Genomic DNA, 14,030 nt, shown 5'->3' on the forward strand with positions numbered 1-14,030 from the left:
ATCCAGTAATAGCAGTATTATTATTGCCACGATCCCTCAAGATTTTACACAACTGCGCAAGAGCAAACCTTGTGAAATGCAGGTCATTTGCATGTATCATTTTCCTTTAATACATACACATAATTTATTTTACATTTTTTAATTGCATTTAGCCTATTCGTTTTCTGCCTTGTGCTCGGTAAGGAAGTGAACGGGGTTACATGCTGTCATAGATCCTCTTGATGACCTCCCCCTCGTCTTTCTTCAGTATGCCCTTGTTGATGTAAGTGTCCACCTGCTGATCCATGAAGTCCCGCAGCTTGGACAGGTCATAATCTGAATGGGGAAGGTTAAAGGTTACAAGGTGAGTGCAATAGACAGCCATTCTGCTGCACACCTGTAACCCGACACTTGTCCTTTCGCCTCCCAGGAGAGCCCCTGCTGTAGCTTCCTTGGGCTTCATCTGATTTGTTTCAGGAATGTCAGGATGTGAAAATGTCTAAAATTGAAGCATCAGCTACAAAATACATGTAGACATAATGAAACAAAGTAGGAATGTGTTGGGGGGGGGGGGGGGGGTTCTTGGAATGGTCTACCAATGGACCTTGTCCGTCTTCTGCACTGCCAGTACGTGACCCTTTAGTAAGCCTAAGCCAATTATGTTTCTGACTCTAGTGACAAGGTCAGCCGTAAATAAGAAGCTCTGCTTATTTTTTACTGCCAGCTCCTGTGGGTTATGTTAATGCTGATTTAATGACTGGGAGCCCCTTCCATCTGTTTCTTTAGGATGCACATGCTGGGGGAATCGGTCTGCTTGGTGAGCGAATCTGCTGAATTTGGAAGCAAAACACAATGCTGCCAAGCGATCGTTTCTAAGCGACACCGTTCTGCTACAGTAACAAAGAACTACAATAAATTCTTCAATGCTGGTGATTATTATACTACATATTTGTTGTACTACATCCTATAGGAAAACATATTGAAATTTTGTTTCTGATTTTTTATATCATTAGTACTTTATAATTAATAAGAGTAATTAAGGTTTTTGTGTACTTTAACTACTGTAAATGATCACGTTTATTTAAAGTCATTCCTTCATTTTGCCAAATTCACATCTATTTGAAGATGTGACGTTGAGAGCAGAGACAAGTGAAACATTTTCATGTTGGAAAATCACTCCTCCCTTTATCTGACACCTCCCCTTTTCCATGTGTGCACATGAATAACTGAGTGAATGCGCATTTTTCGAAGACACCCAGAAACACACCTCTGTGTGCCAGTGTGTCTGGAGTTGGGGGTTTGCACCACGTTAACTGAAGTCTGGCCCAAGTCCTTTGACTCAGGATAGACTCGGAGACAGATTCCGACCGCACTGTGCCTTTGGCGTTGTCATCTTCTCTTAAAAGAGGCATGAATATTATGTCTAAAGCTTCTTGATTAAGCCCTGTTATCATATTCAGCTACTCATTTTCTGTCCATGTTTCAACATCACTTCCTTAAGAAAACACCCGTTCATCATTTAACGGATTCTTTGCCGTCATTTAAATATTTTTCCGAGCAAATCATTCCTCAACGTATTGATCAATTTTGTAACTTTTTCTATAATTGCCCTGTGATGCACTAGCCTCCTGTCCATGGTGTACCTCGCCTCACGTCCTATATTTCCAGGATAGACTCTAGACCACTGCAACCCTGCACTCGAGAAGTGGTTACTGAAAACAGATATAGGAATAGTTTAGAATTTACAATAATATATCTCTTTTTAATGAATATTTATTGTTTTTTTTGTTAATCAAAGAGATAATAGATTATGATAAAGGTGGAAACAATACATATGACAAGATGATTTCAGGTAAAGTATGGACAAACTGCAGGTGGTCAGGAGAAAGAAAAAGGCTTTTGCTATAGCACAAGGCTTACACTGTGGTAATTAGAGTATGAATATTTAGTATTGTATAAATATTTATAAATCTAATAGGTGACCATTCTGAAATGCCCTCAGTGATAATCTGAATTGCAAATTTAATGTTAATTTTCCTTTAATTTTTTTTCTTCCATCGGTTTAATCAGAGGCCTATCTACCGCTAGAACTTTACAGCCGCTGGCTGAACAGCTGAACAGGCCTGAAGTGCCGGTGTCCGTTCGACAGATTACACTGCAGGATTAACACTAAGCAGTATGTTCGCACGCAAAGGTGATGGAAAGCTAATTTCACAAGCAATAGTTTGGAACATTTCCATTGCTGAAGGGAGGCTGAAACAGAGACAATGCAAAATGTATACCTGCATATTGCCAAGACTTTGCCCTTTTGAAGATCTCACGGACTGGCTTGAAGGTGCAATGTGATCACTGTGATTAATCATGCCACTTCATGCTGCGTTCGCTCTAACGGAAATCACAGGGCAGGCCTCCGTCACACTACGCCACAGCCACACACACACTGCAGGCCACCAGGAGCATTTATGTGCTCTCGGAGCACCACTCACTGCTCACCCTCCTTGCTGCCGCCTTTATTCTGCTTTTTCAGCCACTCAATATTCTTCCTGATAGCCTCCAGATAGGTTTCCGATTTCCCGGAGTGGCCTGCGAAAGAGAGAGAGAGACGGAGAGCGAGAGAGAAAGATGAGGCGCCCCAGACGCAGTAAAGATAGATGTGGCCCTGGGACTTTGGCAGACTGAATGGCCATCTTCAGTTTCACTTATACTGTACTCTGTTTTACCTCCAATAGCTGCGGCCTCAACAAAACCAAGTAATCTTTAGGTTCTAAGTCATATTAAATAAGAAAAAAATTCAATTAGATAATATTGCTGTCTTGGTTTTTTTTCGTTCTCTTCATCACTGCTCTCCTGTTCGATTCAGACAGGAAAGCAGAACAGTCATTTTTTGATGTTTACTTCTGGTGTCATTCCGTGGACCGCTCCCTCAGTGAAGCTTGTCTCTGGAAGAGCAGTGGTGCAGCCAAAGCTTTTTTTTTTTTTTTTTTTTTCCCCCCCCATCAGCTTTCTTCCGAGCGCTTTTGAAATGCCCTAGATCTGCTCTGACTGGGTGTAGGCTGCTGCCTTACTGCTGATGGGGGTTGTTGCACTGGGGGAAATTCTGCAGCAGAACAGCAGAGCTGAAGCGCGAGCTCATTCTGACAGCATCGGGATTACTGGCATGTGGCACAAATTGAAAACAGGCTGAGAACGGAGACGCGCCCCGTGAAATCAGCTCTTAAGTAGAAACCTAGTCATTTGGCACATGCTGATTGTGAGTTATTGTAAAAACAACAGAAAAACCCACGTGTCTCAACGACTGCCTGATTGTCCTTGGTGGAGTCCTTCAGCAGTTCGTACTCCTTCTGCATTCTGGAGGCTGCTTCCTTTGTGTTGTCCACCTCCTCGCTGCTCTTCTCTACAACAAGGACATGGAAACCCACTGTTGAGTCGAGGGTCGAGACATATTGTGGTCCGACTGGGTTCTGATACGGCACGATTTTAACGTTGATTATTGAAACTTAAATGAAGACGTGGGACTGCGCGTTTACCTGTGAATGGTTTGCTGCTTGTTGTAAGGGATTTTCCTAGCTTCTTCTTCGTATGCTGAGCAATCATGGCATCCAGGTTTTCTGCATTAGACAGCAGGTGGTGCATTTACTTAGAAACAGCGAAATGGTTTAAAGATGCAAGCGAGACGTACGACTTTTGCAAACGTGTACTTATGTTTTTCTCACGACTTATTATCATGATTAATTAGTAGCATTATGTGTCACAATCAGTTTTAATATTGAACAGATGATATGTAAGGTAAGTAGTTGTTCTATACTTGTACCACATACCGATTTAATCGTGACTCAGAGATGTGATCACCCTATTCCCTTCAGGTTGGAGTTATGCACACGAACAGATTAAGACTAAGAGACATGAGTCACGCTGGAATACATGGCATTGTAGGACAAATGGAGCAATCAGTGACTTGTTTCCAGGCAACAAAAACATGCTGGTGGAACCCCACCACTGTGTTTATGGGGCATCTTTTGAAACTCACATAAATCACAATGCAGTTTTATGAAAACTGTTTTTTAAGATATCTATGAACATACAAGGACAGATTAAAGAAACCAAGTAAAGTACACTAACTTTGCAGTCATAAAGACTTCCTTAGTTTCATAGGGGGTTTCCTTTAAGTATTAGTAAGTTTATGCTTAAGCAATATCAATCTAAGAACAGGATAGGATAACAGGTCACATTGTTCCCTACTGGTTGCCTTTGAGAGGCACATGTGGAAGCACATGATGAGCTCTCATGCCTGAGTTGCACAATACAGACTCTTTGGGCACAGTTCCTTTTACTCAAATGGTGATTTCGAAGAAGACGTGGCAAGGTCAAAATGTGCCATCACTACATTACCGATAGAGGAAACCAACTCTAAATGTGCTGTTTTTGGAGAAGCTGTGACATTTAAATGTCTGATAATTCATCCCCCCTCCTGCTCAAACCAGTTTGAAATTAATTCAAGCTTCTGTTGACGAGGGCTGAAAGGTTTCCACGCTCAACGAAAATGTACCAGGCTCCCTTTGTTCCTCTGTACATATCAGTTTGTGAGCATGGTGGGAGGGCAAGTAGAAAATAGTAGGAGAGCAAGTGGAAAAGTACTGATGTGATCATACATCCCACCCACTCCATAATGGGAAATGAGCTTCAGTTTCATCGTAGGCCACATTTGTGAACAAAATAATAAATTGCAGAATGTCTCTGAAAAGCCAAACTAAAACAAAACACGTTCTGCAGAAATACACTGATTATTTTAACGACAGAGATATGTTTCTTGTAGGTCAGACAGCTAAGAGGGAAAGTCCCAGGAAAACACATATTTCAAATTCTTAAAGATGTGCAGAGTTAAACTGTTATTTTTATCCATTTTACTACTGGTGCTTTTGTAACACAATGGTTCTGGCTTAATCCTTAATCCTGTATCATTACAATATCATTACTTCTTTTAACATCACTGGCAATATAACCATCCAATATGTGTGTGTGTGTGTGTGTATTATGTGCAATTGTTTTAAATTTTAATATAATAATGTAATATAAGGTGTAATATCATGTGCTGTGTCACTTGCTACCTTTCACTTTGCTTGTTGTGGTTAATCTGTTTGAGCAATCTCTGGCACAAAAATTTCCTTTGTGATGAATAAAGTTCTATCTTATCTCTAAAATTGCTTTCGTTAAGATCACACACACTGTCTGAAACTGCTTGTCCCAAGAGGGGTCACAGCAAACCAGAGAACAACCCAGCAACACAGGGTGTAAGGCCAGAGGGTGAGGGGACACACCCAGGATAGGGCACCACTCCGTCACAAGGCACCCCAAGTGAGGCTCGAACCCCAGACCCATCAGAGAGCAGGCATAGGCCAAACCCACTGCTCCTCTGCACCACTGCACCCCCCCTCCCTAGTAAAGATCAATAAAAGGGTTTTCCCCTTGGAAACAGTTCAAATTTATTTGTAAATGTGTGAAACTGGCAATTGATAGCATCCGGTCAAAAGTAAAAGGCAATACATGTAAAACTGCGAACATGACTGAGCATATGCCAGAAGCTTGAGGTTTAAACCCAGAACACTGCAAGTGCAGTGAGCCAGAGAGCAGAAGAATGAACCCAACTGTGAGCATGAAAGGAAGCTGCTTTTAAGCTTATAAGTGCGTGGTGCTTGAGAGATTCAGGGAAGAGATGAAATGTAAGACACTTCCCAAATCCACAGAGAAATTCTACTTTGGTCCTAGGCTGTGGAGTCAGTCCTGTGACTGTCAGAGTTAACAATTTAAGAATGTGACATTAAAGTGGCAATCAAAGCTTGCTTTTGGTAACAGCGATGTCAATATTCACATCATATTAGGCAAAGTGTGAATGCTGAATCACAGCTGTGATTTGTAGTTTAGTTTCAATGCGTAATAAAGCAGCCCGTGCATCCTTACCGAGGTAAGACACTCCTTCCTCAGGGGTGATTGTGCTGTATTTGACCATCATCTTCACAAAATCAATCAGAGTCTTCATTATGGTGATCAGAGTTTCTCTTTCTTCTGCATCTTTCTCTTAAAAAGGAAAGGAAGAAAGTATATTGTTTGTAAAGGACCTATATCTGTCAGGATTTAGGCTTTATCTAACAATGTTGCTTACAGTTATTGTACTCAGTTCAACCTAATTTCAGCGTGTCTTGTATGGCATCCCCTTGGATGATGAGTGCCATGTACCTTACCTGTGTTGAGGCTCTTTAGAAGGTTGTAGAAGTTAGGGAAGTACTGCAAGTCCTCTAGGCCATCTATAGAGCTCAGCTGGTTGCTCTGGTCTGCTTCCTTGTGGGGGGTCCAGACACCATCCACGGTGTCATCATGCTCCTGTTCGGCTTCCACCTTATCCTTCCTGCCCGGCTTCTCTGTGGTCTCCTGGAAAGGACACACCCAGGGGACAAAAAACAGGATTACATGACCTGCATCCATCACAGATATGTTATTGACAGGTGTTGTTATTCAGTTCTTGCCATGTTCATGTCTGGGTTCTGCTCATGGTCACTGTCCCTGGAGATGGTGTAGTCCATGCTGATATCTTCAGCTTCATTGTTTCTGGCATTCTTTGTGATGAGATCTTGTAGGGCTTCAGCCACCTCATACTCAAGAGTGTCAGCCTGGCTCTCTGTAATCTGAAAATGAGAACTGATTGATACGTATATGATACGATATTGATATGTATCCCTCTCTTTAATGCAACTTTGTCTCTCTATATTCAGAGATGTTTCCAAGAAACCATGTATCCTTAACGCTCAGGATTCAGTTTCCTATGAGCAAGTCATAATATAATTAAAATGTGATTTTACTGCAGAAATGACCCACTCACTTGATTTCAACGTTTTTTTAAGCTTTAGGACTCAGCCTGCTCTTAGGAGAATTTCATTACTAGCTGAGCTCCTGTAATGGCAAAAATTCACAGTTTCTTGATATAAAAAAATATTTCTTTTTACCAGTCCAAGTTTCAAGAGCTTAGACACGATCCTGTCGAACACTCCTCTGTCATCTTCCTCATATATTTTGTTAGCAATCTTCTGAACAATATCGTCTGCCGTCAGTGGAGTGCCGTCTATCTGCTGGAAACTATCTGGGTCATCTGAAATGAACCGAAAAGCAGGTAATTTGGAAGCTCAGTCAGAGGACAGTGACCTTTTGCATACAAGTTGCATCAGTCTGCCTACAGGTATCCTCTGTCGAGATGTGGGACAGCTGGTAGCGTAGTGACTAGAACTTCTGCCTTGGTCCACCTACCACTGTGGTACCTTTGAGCTCTGTACCTGCCCTAAATTGCTCTAATAAAATTACTCAGTAGCTACTCAATAAGTGAGTGAATAACTGTATGTAACTTAACATTGCAAACTGCTTTGGAGAGAAGTGCCAGATAAAGATATAACATAAATGTGGTACATTCCTCATTTCAGTTGGGCAGGGGGACTGGGAATAGAAGTCAGGAGGGTTTGGGACTGTTGGTATCTCCCTCTAAACCTGTATGCCTTCCATGTGTGCTGTAGCTTGTGGGTGGCACAGCGAGTAGCGCTGCTGTCTCACAGTGCCTCAGTGGTGTGAGAGGAAGTGGGTTTGATCTCTGCTCAGTCTGTGTGGAGTTTGCATGTTCTCCCCATGTCTGCTTGGGTTTCCTCCCACAGTCCAAAAATATGCTGTTCAGATTCCCCTGTGGTGTGTGTGACAGAGAGAGTGTGTTCCACTGATGTATGGATGAGTGACCCAGTGTAAAGTAGTGTATCTAGCAGTGTAAATCACCTTGGTGAATAAGGTGTGTGGGCTGATAACACTACATAGTATCCATTGTATGTTGTTTTGGAGAAAAGTGTCTGATAAGTGAATAAATGTAAATGTAAACCTGATGCTGTAAAGAGAAGCTTTGATTGCTGTGACATAGCTCGCTGAGACACTTCTGAGGATGCGCATCTGACCTGCACAAACACCACTTCTGAAAATCTGCTGCCCACAGCACAACACTGTAAATGTTAAGGTTCACCTCCATAGTTGTCTAAAACTGGTGCATTAATGTTCTGTACACAAGCAGTGAGAGGCATGACGCTGCATCTTCTTTCTCAACAGTGCAGTTAATCACTCTGTATTTTCTGTCTAAAATTTGCACCACAGATATTATGAATACCATACTAGAAAGAATAGAATTCACTTGCTGTCGTTAAACACCTGTCCTTGGAAGTAGTGGGAACAAGGCCTGACTTTGGAAGTAGGGTACACCCCAGACGGGATACCAGTCCATCATAGGGCAGCCACACACACGTGTTCACACACTACAGCCACGTAGTACAATGTAGAGTCATTAATTCACCTGAAACATGTCTTTGGACTGTGCGAGGAAACCAGAGCACCCAGAGGAAACCAGCAAAGATACAGAAAGAACATCTGAAACTCCACAAAGACTTAGGTGAATTTGCACCCACGTACAAATAGCTCAGGTGTTATGAGGCAGCATAACTACCCTCTGCATGGAGATAGTCAATATGCCCTGTTTAAAAAACACAAGCCTGTGGGTTTTTTGAAGAATGCATCAGCACAGGCAGCTGACTGGCAGCTACACCCAGGCCAACCCTGGAGGTCATGGAACTACACAAGGTCAAGCTGTGCTGTCTGAAATCCTAGAAGAATAAGATTTAGTGGTGAGCATACAGTGGCTCGTGGAGTCCCTGAAGGGGCAACATGCAGGTAAATTGATATTATCCTCATTCTAGGAATATGGGCACTGTGGAAAATTTGCAGCAATGAATTTTCAAGTGTATTTAATTACACATGACATAACTAATTACTCTTTACTCTGCCTTCTTTCTATAATATTAATTTAAATTATCCATTCATCCATTTTCATTAATCACTTGTCCTGGTCAGGGTGGCAGGGGTCTGATGCCTATCCCAGATATCACTAAGCGCAAGGCTGAAGGGGGTACACATAGAAGGGGGTACATATAATACTGTATATATATATCTGATGTTAAAATAGAGAGTTCATTCTGTCTTCATCAGAAACACCACTGTTTAACTTCAGCAATGTCAACGTGCAATTTTGTAAAATCGAAATGTGTTCTTGGTGTCATAGTTATTAAAGAAAAATGTATTAAAGTGGGGGGCGCGGTGGCGCAGTGGGTTGGACCAGGTCCTGCTCTCCGGTGGGTCTTGGGTTCAAGTCCTGCTTGGGGTGCCTTGCGACGGACTGGCGTCCCGTCCTGGGTGTGTCCCCTCCCCCTCCGGCCTTGCGCCCTGTGTTGCCGGGTAGGCTCCGGCTCCCCGCGACCCCGTATGGGACAAGCGGTTCAGAAAATGTGTGTGTGTGTGTGTGTGTGTGTGTGTGTGTATTAAAGTGGGACAAATCTAAATACATGTTATGACAGATGGAAGAAAGACAATCTCACTCTATTTTGCAATAAAATGTTTTGTAAAAAGACGTAGGATCAAAAGCTGACATGCTTGAACAAAACAATTAGAAAGGCAATGTGGCCTATGCGACTATCTTTAAGATCCAGCATGCAATTAGAACTGAATATGTCACAGTAATCGTTGTCCACAACTGACAAAAATGTATATACCTTTGTATTTGTGGTCCATGGCACTTTTGGTGGAGTCATAATCTTCTGCCAGCCGTCTGCTTTTGGTTGAATCCACGTCTTCGGTGAAGGAGAGCACATCCGAGGCGCCGGCACTAGTACCTTCGCTCGCCGTGTCCTTGGCTCTTTCTGCTAGAGACTTTAGCGCGGTGAAATTGCTGTCAGGTTCTGTTGTTGGCTCAGCGGACTCAGATTCTGACTTGTCTGATGGTGAACACAAAAAGGAGACAATATGATGTTAAAACCAAAGTAAGCGACTATTCAGCACACACACACACACAGACACACACATTTTCGGAACCACTTGTCCCATACGGGGTCGCGGGGAACCGGAGCCAACCTGGTAACACAGGGCGTATGGCCAGAAGGGGAGGGGACACACCCAGGACGGGACGCCAGTCCGCCGCAAGGCACCCCAAGCGGGACTTGAACCCCAGACTCACCAGAAAGCAGGACCCGGCCCAACCCACTGCGCCCCCCCCCCCGACTATTCAGCACTTTCTCCATATTTACTGTGTGAAAGAACAAGTTCAAAATGTTCCATAGTTTTTATCCAATTATTACTGGCCTCATAATGCTCTTCAGGATATGATAAAACTAATGAAAATATAAATGAACGAATCACTGTTCAGGAGACATTCATGATGGCCAAACTCCATAGCTCCCCCACCAGAAGGGTTTGAACTGACAACTTACTGTTTGGGTTTGCCTTAGTGGCGCTGTCTGCTTCTGCAATCTGTTGGAAAAACAAACAAACAAACGTGTCATAATATGTTCTCGCAGTTTTATTTAATTTTCCATCTTGTCTGACCTTCATTGTGACAGGAAAATCATAATGGAACACAGGTAATGTTTACTTTCTTGGAAAAAGCTGCCAGTTTTGTGAGTCCACTGTCTCACATTATGGTTGCATTAAATTTTCCCATTTTGTGCTCAGAGCGTTTTTTTTGAAAGCATTATTTACAATACAACCTGTCCAGGAGTCCCTCACAGCCTTAAAGAAGCTCAGAAGCTCAGTGTCTTACCTGTTCCTGCAGTGGACGTTCTTCGCTCAGCTGCCTGTTATATACAGCTCTGTCGACTAACAAAAGAATCATCTGCATCAGCATTTTGATCAACATAACGAAGAATAACTCTTGAACCTTTCAATGAAATGCTGTGATTTATAAGGATGTATAACACAGCTGGTAGTGTAGTGGTTCCAGTTACTGTCTTTGGATCCAAAGGCTGCAGGTTTGATACCCCCCCTCTGGCTATTACCCTGGAGCAAGGTTCTTACCTGAATTTGCTCCAGTAACATTATCCAGCTCTATATGGGTCAATAATTGTAACCTAAACATCGTAAGTTGCTTTGGAGAAAAGCTAAATAATTGTAAAAATATGAATTATTACGTACCAGCAAGTATTCATGACTATACTTTAAACTCCTATACCAGAGCCCCTGTGAAATAATCGGATTACACTAGGAACACAAAAGATTAAACTTCCATTAAAACAGGGCACAATCGCTTTGAAAGCCCTTACTGTATGACGAAATTAAAAAATTATATATTTAATATTAATTCTATATCATCATATTAAATACTGGTATATTAATTATCCAAAGCGTTTTACTTTCGTTGCTTTATCATGAATCATGCTGGAGAGTACACTCTGGTTTCAGTTTCTGCAAATATTTTGAGTTTATCATGAGGCGCGATGCCGATCCAAACAATGTGTAAACGGGATAATAATAATAATAATAATAATAAAAATAATAATAAAAGGAAGAAACGAAGCAGGCGCCTCTCACCGTCTCTCTCGCCAGGTGTTGGGAACGCACCGCTGTGATAAATAAAAAATGTAGATAAATGGAAGAACATGTGAATAAGGACGAGGTATCCGGTGAAGAAGCCCGTGCTCTTGGACGCCATCCTCGGACAGGCTCTCGCTGGGAGTTCGCGGCGGTCTCGGGGGATCCGGCCGGTGCTTTTTGTTCCAGGCTATTCCGGACAATGAAACGCAACCGTGTGATGAGAAGAGCAACGTGCTGATATGTCGGACAGCTCCGCTCGGGCTCGACGCGCGTACCCGGAGACCGGAGCGTCGTGAGCGCGCCTTGTGTTTCCGATGGCGCCGCGGGAACGGAGCTGTTCGCGTGTGCGGTGCTGAAACGAGGTCGCCTGCAGTAACCGGAGCCCGAAAAGAGACGGCGCGACTCTGGCTGGTGCGAGGGGAGGGAAAAAGAAAAAAGAAAAAAAAAAAAAGAAAAAAAAAAAAACAAGAGCAACTCGCGGGGACGAGCGGCGGAGGAGGCGGCGCGCGAAGCAGAGCGCGCATTCGCGTCACCTGGAGGCCAACGTGCGTCAGTCCTCCTCAGACCGTCCCGCTATCGATCTCTGCTTTAACTGAGATTAACAGCAGCAAGAGCGGGACGCATCTCCCTCCGCAGAGCCGCACAGCACATTTCCGCGGGTCCGCTGCATCCGCGCGCGCTGAGTGACGCGCTGCTGCGCATTTTCACCTACAGAGCCCCAAGTGCTGAGACTTTCCTCTGCAAAAGTGCCCGGGCAGTACGGGGAGTCGTGGGGGGTCCTCTTATAAACCCTTGATATTTCTTAGTCGGTCATGCATTGATGTCTTTGACCCATTTATACAGCTGGGTATTCTTTTTTCTGGAACAGGGTTAAGTACCTATTGTATAGTGTTCAAGGGTGCGACAGAGTAGCGAGGCGTGGTGCGTGCAGTTCTATGTCCTTAACTACTACGCCACCAGCTGCGACTCTAATAATGATTATTATTATTATTATTATTCTCTTAGACGTATACGCTGTATACACACACACACACACACACATTTTCAGAACCGCTTGTCCCATACGGGGTCACGGGGAACCGGAGCCTACCCGGCAACTCAGGGCGTAAGGCCAGAGGGGGAGGGGACACACCCAGGACGGGACGCCAGTCCGCCACAAGGCACCCCAAGCAGGATTCGAACCCCAGACCCACCGGAGAGCAGGACTGCGGTCCAACCCACTGCGCCACCGCACCCCCTACGCTGTATACATTACAATAAAAATAAAATCCACAATAAAATTACAGTACAATGCTAGATACAATCGAGGAATCATAACATGGCGATACTGGCCCCTGTTCCGCCAGTCAATAAAGTCATTACTCTATTTACCTGTATAACCGAACAGCCCTGGCTGAGGGTTAAATAATATTTCCTTCCCCAAAATACAAAAAGTCGTGACGTCGGTCATAGCTCGTGCGCAGTTTCACCCACTGACGGTTTCTAAATTCGTCTTCTGTCAAGTCTTTATAAACATTGATCTATCCGCCACCGTTTCTGAAGAACTGAGTAAAAACCAGTGTGTCTTCTCGCTTTATGGTTTAAACTGGACCTGACATTATGTTGGACGAGTTTAAATTAAATTGTCTTTGGTATATGTATCATGGCGTGCAGCGCCGCGGGGTTGAAGAGGATGAAAAAGAACACGAAGAAAGTGTTCACTACGAACGACTTATTAGAAGATCGACACCAAAAAAATAATGCTGCCGGTGTGAGGACCCTATTTTTCTTAAGACCTACGCTTACTACCTTTCTTCTCAGTCCGGTTAGCACCTAAAAGCTCTCTCCTAACTCTCTGGAGAAACACGGTCACCCCATCATTTTCCCCGTAAGTGCCCCCAGTGGTTACACACGCTCATTTCACATTATCCCCCATAATGCAACTTATTTACACAAAACATCTTCCCCTCTAAATACCAGTAAGGCGTGTTGTTACAATATTAATAGACAGATGAGCAAACTCCCAGTGTCTCTCAGATCTAAACTCGAGTCTGTAAGGCCCAGACTGCTACTCTCACATCATTGTGCTCACATCTGATTTTCCAGGACTGCCAGAAAAAAGACATCATATCTACTTTCATCCATGGGATCAAATGATGTTTCACCACACAGTGATACTGAAAAAGGGCGAAACAGATTGTGGGAGAGACATATTTGTGTGACCTCTGAAACGGAGCTCAAAGATAAGATTGTAGTTTTTTTTATTTTTATTTTTGTTTTATAGTCATGTTTTTTACTAATATTTTTGCTTATATTTTATGGGGCAGCTGGTAGTGTAGTGGTGTGAGCTGCTTCCTTCAAACCCAAAGGTGGCAGATTTGAACCCACCTCCAGCTGTAGTACTCTGGAGCAAGGTACTTACCCTGAAATTGCTCCAGTAAAAATTGCCCAGCTGTGTAAATGGGTGAAGGATTGTAGGTAAATTAATGTTAAAATCGCTTTGGAGAAAACCTTCAACTAAATGTATGTTTTGCAACACCATCCCTGAGCTAGTAGATTCACACTGATGGTCAGGGTGTTTGAAACATCAGTGTGTGAGAAGTGCCAGCACAGGCACATTAAGTCCACACATCTTCCAGACCCAA

General features: G+C 43.3%; 1 protein-coding gene across 1 annotated transcript; it reads right to left on the reverse strand.

Annotated features, from left to right (window-relative positions):
• Positions 1 to 26: 26 nt before the first annotated feature.
• Positions 27 to 12,026, reverse strand: scg3 (secretogranin III). The gene is made up of 12 exons (XM_018763574.2): positions 11,404 to 12,026; positions 10,637 to 10,692; positions 10,308 to 10,347; positions 9,594 to 9,815; positions 6,975 to 7,117; positions 6,498 to 6,656; positions 6,216 to 6,402; positions 5,935 to 6,051; positions 3,507 to 3,587; positions 3,263 to 3,373; positions 2,473 to 2,562; positions 27 to 315 (listed from the first exon to the last, which is right to left on the reverse strand). Exons 1-12 carry the CDS (start codon positions 11,522 to 11,524, stop codon positions 197 to 199), a joined length of 1,446 nt encoding a protein of 481 aa, XP_018619090.1. The 5' UTR covers positions 11,525 to 12,026; the 3' UTR covers positions 27 to 196.
• Between the last annotated feature and the right edge of the window lie 2,004 nt (positions 12,027 to 14,030).

This window comes from Scleropages formosus, chromosome 11 (genome assembly GCF_900964775.1).
Source record: "Scleropages formosus chromosome 11, fSclFor1.1, whole genome shotgun sequence".
Classification (NCBI taxonomy): domain Eukaryota; kingdom Metazoa; phylum Chordata; class Actinopteri; order Osteoglossiformes; family Osteoglossidae; genus Scleropages; species Scleropages formosus.